The sequence below is a fragment of the Microtus ochrogaster genome, unplaced genomic scaffold (assembly GCF_000317375.1).
Source record: "Microtus ochrogaster isolate Prairie Vole_2 unplaced genomic scaffold, MicOch1.0 UNK47, whole genome shotgun sequence".
In the NCBI taxonomy this organism is placed as follows: Eukaryota; Metazoa; Chordata; class Mammalia; order Rodentia; family Cricetidae; genus Microtus; species Microtus ochrogaster.
This window is the reverse complement of record NW_004949145.1, coordinates 2,241,183-2,248,680: the sequence shown is the minus strand read 5'-3', so window position 1 is coordinate 2,248,680 and position 7,498 is coordinate 2,241,183. Positions and strand designations below refer to the sequence as shown.

The 7,498-nt window shown below is 46.7% G+C and overlaps 1 protein-coding gene across 1 annotated transcript in view; it reads right to left on the bottom strand.

Moving 5' to 3' along the window:
- The window catches only part of Ptprh (protein tyrosine phosphatase, receptor type H), a 26,369-nt gene that overhangs the window by 5,784 nt on the left and 13,087 nt on the right, over positions 1-7,498 (bottom strand). The window contains 4 exon segments of the mRNA XM_013354513.2: positions 557-675; positions 3,798-3,845; positions 3,965-4,043; positions 6,676-6,681. Of these exon segments, the coding sequence (XP_013209967.1) occupies positions 557-675; positions 3,798-3,845; positions 3,965-4,043; positions 6,676-6,681 (252 nt within the window).

Here is a 7,498-nt window from a genome sequence, read left to right as displayed (position 1 = left end):
ACACACACACACACACACACACACACACACGGTGGTTGGGGAGTAGAAAGGGGGGACTTTGGAAAAGGAAAGATCAGCACCAGTGAGGGGGGACAGGACAAGAGAGGAGGACAGGGAGGTGACTATAATCTAAATAAATTATAAAGGCCAGTAAGATGACTCATTGGATAAAGGTGCTCAGAATCAAGCCTAAGGACTAAGTGTGATCCCTAAGAAAGTCCCAAATGGCGCGCGCGCATGCACACACACACACACACACACACACACACACACACACACACACGGAAACTGGGAAGATGGCTCTATGGTTAAGAGAACTGGCTGCTCTTACAAAGGACCTTGATTCAATTCCCAGCACCCATCAGTTGCAGAGGATCCAGCGCCCTCTTATGGCCTCTGTAGTCATTGCATATACATGGTATATGTGCATGCATGCAGGCAAAACACCCACACATAAGATAAAAATAAATAAATCCAAATAGTTAAGGGTGAGTGAGATGGCTCAGTTTTCAAGCTCAACCCAGAAGGGCCTGGGAAGCCAGGGCATGTGGGTTACCAGCTGTGATGCCTCTGCTCTCACCCACCTGATACTCCTCAGCAAATCCATAGTTGCTGTCCTTCTCCTTCACCCTGACGTGGTCAGCAAAGTCTTTGGCTAGGATATCCCCTGGGACGCTGTGGTGAGAAGAAAGGTAAAAAAATAAAAATAAATAAATAAAAATAAAGACTTTAAGCACCTTGAGGCTGGCAAGATGTCTGAGCAGGTAGAGGGTCCTAACACAAAGCCGGATTGCTGGAGTTCCATCCTTGGTAGCCACATGCTGGAATGAGAGAACTGACTCCCGTGGGTTGTCTTCTCACATCCACGCCTCACATACACTCCACGAAATAAAAAAAGTAAATGAAGCACCGCGCATTTGGGAGGCAGAGGCAGGCAGATCTCTGTGAGTTCGAGGTTATCCTGGTCTACATAGTGAGTCATCATGTTTTTGATCCAGCAATGCCACTGCTGGTTAAATCCACCAAAGAAAGAACAATCTCAAAGCTCAGCATCGTTCACGGCAGCGTGGCTCACAGGAGGACCAAGGTGCAAGCGACACAAGAGCCCATCAGTGGCCACACATGGTCATACACAATAGAAACCCGGGGTTTGTGATATTGAGGCAGGAGGAGCACCAAGAGTTCAAGGCTAGCCTGAACTACATAATGAAACCTTGCCTCTAAAACAGGACAAGGGCCAGCAAGATGGCTCAGCAGGCAAAGTCACTAATAGATAAACTTGACTACCTGACTTTGATCCCTAGGACCCATACGGTGGAAAAGAGAACCAACTCCTTCACACACAGATGCGCGCACACACGCGCGCGCGCACACACACACACACTCAGGCACGCACGCATGCTTTCACACACGTGTACACCACACACATGCTTCCACACCTTAAATGTAATCTAAAACATTTAATAGAACAAGAGCCAGCACCAAGCGTCCATCAGTAAATGAATGGATGAACCAAATGTGATCTATTCATACAGTGAAGTATTATTCGGCCTTTAAAAGGAAGAAGATGGGGATAGCGAAAGGGCTCAGCTGCTAAGAGCACTGGCTGCTCTTCCTGAGGGCCTAGCTTTGATTTTCAGCGCCCACATAATGACTCACAGCCATTGCGACTCCAATTCTGGGCGATCCAACGCCCTTTTCTGTCCTCTGTAGGTACTGCATTACACACGGTGCACAAGCATGCAGCAAAGCACCCTTGCACATAAAAAAGTTAATAAAATCTTAAACAGACCCTCCCCCCCAGAAGTACATTGATATCCTTGCTGTCTTCCGCAAGACTCCACCTGCAGAGCCCCGCCAGACCCCTCTCTGGTATCGCTCCCTAACACCCTTCCCTGTGTTCACACCACCCAATCTCAGAGATACACTGTGTGCCCTAAGCACCCTGACTGCTGCTACTTGCCTGTCCCCATAGTGGGGGAGCTCTTACCCCATGTACAGAGACTGGTCTCAGTCCTAGCCAGAGTAACTCCACCTTGCAGCCATTTATCTGTTATTTATCTGAAACTTTCAGAAAGCAAAACCACCCTTTCCATAGCCTGACAGAATTTCCTGAGGCTGCCCGTATCCTTCGCACAAGCCTAGATGCACAAACTCTCTTTGTGTGTGTCTTTCTTTTAAGGCAGCCTGTAGTCACTTCTGCTGTTTGTACACACGGTGGCGCTCAAGGACTAGGTTTCTATCCTTCCTGCTCCAGCTTGTCTGAGCCCTTTCAACTCTCTGTGTCACCCCTCCTCGGAAGCAGGAACTGTCCCAAGCCCTCCTGACTTCCTCAACTCTTTGTTCGTAGTTGGCTTCAGCTTCCCTCTAGCAGCTTTTTTTATTATGCATTTCATTCGGTGTGTGTTGGGGTGTGGGTAGGGAAGTGTGCGTGCGCCCTGGTGTGTATGTGTAGGTTAGTAAACAACTATGGGAGTCATGTTTCTGTCCACAGTGAGGACTGGACTCTGGTCATCAGGTGTGGCAGCAAGTACCTTCATGACTGAATCATCCTTTTCTTCTTTTGTTTTGTTTTGTTTTGTTTTGGTTGTTCTTGTTACTGTTGCTGCTGTTGTTTCAAAACAGGGTTTCTCTGTGACACAGCCCCTTTGTAGACCAGGCCTTGAACTCACAGAGATCCACCTGCCTCTGGTTCCTGAGTGCTGGGATTAAAGGCGTGCGCCACCATGCCTGGGCCCCTCCTCTAGTTGTCATGCCCTGTCTAGAGTGTTCCTTGACCTTCTTCTCCTCTCTCCTTGCGCTGTTTGTCTCCACATGTACAGCATAGTTTATTTTATCTTGCTCTTCGGCCCTTCCTGGTGCTAGAACACAAGTTGAGTTAGATGCCCAAGACCCACATGTGGAAAGAGAGAACCAGCTCCAGCTCCCACAAGAGTCCCCTAACCTCCTCACATGCACGTGTAGTGTGTGGACACAAAGACATAAATGTAAAGCAGTTAGGATGGGGACTGGAGAGATGGCTCAGTGGTTAAGAGCATTGGCTGCTCTTCCAGAGGATTCAGGTTCAATCCCCCAGCACCCATACCCCCATGGCCACTCACAGCCATCTGCATGTAACTCTAGTTCTAATGGGATCTGATGCTCCTTTCTGGCCCCTCAGGTGCTAAGACTGCATGTAGTAAACAAACATGTATGCAGGCAAAACACTCATACACATATGCTGTGGAGTAATCCTACTGTACACAGGCAGGAAGTATTGAACGGACAACCAAACTAAGGATGGAATGAAGAAGGGCAGAGTCAGAGATGCCAGCAGATGTAGGGAGAAGCAAGATGAGCATGCTGTACTAAGAAAAGGTACCAAGCCACATGGCAACTCATATATAAGAAATATGGGTTAATTTAAATGTGAGAGTTAGCTTGTAACAAGCCTGAGCTATTGGCCAAGTATTTAAAATTAATATTAAGCCTCTGTGTGGTTACTTGGGATCAGCTTGCTAGACAGAAACTTCTACCAACACACATAAAATAAATAAAATTCAAAATTAGGCTGAATATGATAAAATCACATTGTGTATATGTATGAAATTCTCAAAGAATAATAAATAAAATTTTTAAAGAAAAAAAAGGAGAATTAACTCTAGGCTGAGTCTCCAGGAATTAGCTGTGGCCCATTGCAGGAGCTCACAATCCCCTCTGAGACTTGGTTTGCCTTCTGACCTATCCAGGGAGCAGCAAATGCCCCCTTGCTTTACCTGACAGTGATTTCCTCAGATGCTCCCCTCCACCCAACACACCTGAACACCAGATCCTTGGGCGTTTTCTTCTGCTGGCTCCTCTTTCTTCTGGAAGAAAGACACTGGGATGTAAAACTCCAGCTTGAGCCCAGGACCAGGGATCCTCATCTTCCCTTCTGGGCTCCCGCTAGCCAAACACCCACCACCAGTCCTGTTCCAAATCTCACCTCCTCTTCAGGAAGAAAATCAGGAGGCCCACAAGGATGAAAAGCAAGAGGATGCCCACGATGGCTCCCACAATGACCCCTACAATGAGAAGCGGAGAGATGATGATGACAATGATAACAACAACCTCTGTGTGTGTGTGTGTGTGTGTGTGTGTGAGAGAGAGAGAGAGAGAGAGAGAGAGAGAGAGAGAGAGAGAGAGAGAGAGAGAGAACATGTTCCTTAGAGGTCAGAAGAGGACATCAGATACACTGGAGATGGAGTTCCATGGAAGATTGGCAACAAAACTCAACAAAAGCACTATGTCTTCTTAACTGGACGTGGTGACTCCCGCCTTTAACCCCAGCACTCAGGAGGCAGAGGCAAGCAATTTCCTGAGAGTTCAAGGACAGCCTGGTGAGTTCTAGGACAGCCAGGGTTACACAGAGAAACCCTATCTCGAAAAACAACAACAACAACAAAAAGCAACTTAGAAGACAAAGGACTTATCTGGTTCACCGTCCCCATGGGGAAGTCTAGACAGCGTGAACTTGAAGTAGCTAGTCACGTCGCATCCTCAGTCGAGAACGGAGGACAGTGAATTAAGGCATGCCAGTGCTCAGTGTATTACTTCCAAGCCTATACAATCCAGGATTCCCTACTCAGGGACCAGTGCCACCCACAGTGGGCAGGGCTTCCTGGTAACCAAGCCAACCACCCAAGAATGCATGGACTTGCTTAATCTAGGCAGTCCCACCCTGAGAATCCCTTCCAAGTGGCTCTGGGCTGTGGCAAGTTGATAGTTAAAACCAACTATTACACAATCCCTCATCTTCATGGCATCAGTTCTCCCTAAGGAGAGAGACTTGGTTTTCCCAGAGATTTGCTTGCTAGAGGAAGGGTGTGGAGCAGTGGAGCTCGGCTGATGTCTGGTAGTACTCAAGGACTTGCTTGTTCCCAGCTCTGATAGGCACAGCTCTCCTAGGATCTGTCCTTAGATAGCCAAAGTTCTAGGGCAGACCCATTTCCATCAGCCATGGAAGCTGGAGGCTGCAGCTTCCTGGCAGTCTTGGCTGTACAGAGTGGGTGGTCAACAGACTCCAGGAGGAAGATAATCCTTCACGAGGACTTGTGTACCTCACCAATTTGGTCCTTCATAATTTGACCAGACACTTTGTCCCCTCCAGGATGCTAGTTTGCTAAGGGGGAAACACTCCCAAGCAACAGAGCTAGGCAAAGCAAGATTCAAGAAACATACATTTAACATTGCATCCACTTCCACTGTCTCTCCAGGATGGTCACCTAGTATTACTAGAATCCCTGATTTCTAGGAAGAGACAAAGGGGAGAGTGCTGTGGGAAAATGTTCTTGTGCACTGTAAAGATTTGTCACTCATACAGGTTTAATAAAATGCTGATTGGCCAGTAGCCAGGCAGGAAGTATAGGTGGGGCAACCAGACTAGGAGAATTTTGGGAAGAGGAAAGGCAGAGATGCAGCCACCAGTCAGATGCAGAGGAAGCAGAATGAGAATGTCTTACTGAGAAAAGGTACCAAGTCACATGGCTAATCATAGACAAGAATTATGGGTTAATATAAGTTGTAAGAGCTAGTTAGTAAGCCTGAGCTAATAGGCCAAAGAGTTTATAATTAATATAAGCCTCTGTGTGTTTCTTTGGGACTGAATGTCTGCAAGACTGGGAGGGACAGAAACTTCCATCTACAGGACAAAGTGAAAGATACATCCAAAGAGGTCATGGTAGGGGCAGCAAGATGGCTCGGGGGTAAAGGTGCTTGCTGCCAAGCCCAGTGACAGGACCCACATGGTTGAATGAAACAACTGACTCTAGCAAGTTGTCCTTCACTTCCATACAGGCATAGTGGTGTGTGTGCACCTCCCCCCAAAGACAAATAAATAATTGTAATAAAAAATTTAAAAGAAAGATTAGAGAAAAAATCTACTAAGGTAGAAAATGCAGCTGAATAGATATGGCTCAAGATTAAAAGCATCAGCTGCTCTTCTAGAGGATCTGGGTTCAACTTCCAGCACTCCATGGCAGCCCACAGCCATCTGTAACACCAGTTTTATTCTGGCCTCTGAGGGTACTGCATGCGAATGGTACACAGACACTCCTGAAAGCAAAAACACCTATACAGATAAAAATAGGTATTTTTTTAATTAAAGAAAATTATTCTCAAATAAATAGTAATGAAAGCTGAAATGGCATTGGAAATACACTGTCTAGCATCAAGTTGTTTGGTAACTTCAAGTGAGTGAGTTGTACATCCAATGGATTTTATCTCCAGAAAACTGTTTTAAGAAAACCAGGAGGGCTAGGGAGTTGGTTCAATCAGTAAAGTGCTTGCCCCTGCAAGCGTGAGGACTGAGTTAGGGCTCAGAACACACCAGGCATGCCGGCACGTGTCTATACTATCTCAGAACACACTAGGCATGCTGGCGCGTGCCTATACTATCTCAGAACACACTAGGCATGCTGGCGCGTGCCTATACTATCTCAGAACATACTAGGCATGCTGGCGCATGCCTATACTATCTCAGAACACACCAGATGCTGGCACGTGCCTATACTATCTCAGAACACACCAGATGCTGGTGCGTGCCTATACTAACTCAGAGCACACCAGGCAAGCTGGCACATGCCTATACTATCTCAGAACTCACCAGGTATGCTAGCACAGGCCTATACTATCTTAGAGCACACCAGGTATGCTGACACGTGTCTATAATATCTCAGAACACACCAGATGTTGGCACATGCTATACTATCTCAGAACACACCAGATGCTGGCACGTGCTATACCATCTCAGAACACACCAGATGCTGGCACATGCCTATATTATCTCAGAACACACTAGATGCTGGCACGTGCCTATACTAACTCAGAGCACATCAGGCATGCCGGCACATGTCTATATTATCTGTCTGGGGCAGCAGAGACATGCAGATCCCCCAACCAGCACAACCCCGCTTCGTCAGTTTCAAATCAATGAGAGACTACTTCTCAAAAAGAAAAAAACTACGTGGAGCTGTAAGATGGGTCAGGGCTGAGGTGCTGGCACCAGGCCTAAGACACAGAGTTGGGTCCCCGTGACCACATGGCGGAAAGAAACACTTTACTCCTGCAATTTGTTTTCTGACCTCTACATGTGCAACACACACAAATAAAGAAAAATAAACAAGTAAATGTTAGAAAACTATTGTAATGTAGATGCTACATGAACAACACCCAAGACTGTCCTCTGGCCACGTGCATACATACATGTTTGTGCACATGAAGCTGCACACACATGTACAGACTCAGAGAGAAAGAAGGACAGAGAGAGAGAAGTCTGAAAACAAAAGGCAGACAGACCAAAACAAAACAAAACACAATAAATAAAAGCAAACAAAAATACAAAACAAAAAATAACAACAAACAAAAATCCATGGCCTCCCTTTCCGGCGACCTCTGAAGGCTTGTCCCCGGGCTCCACTTACCTGCACCCTCTGTCCCTGGGCTCCACTCACCTGTACCCTCTGTCCCCTGCTCCACTCAC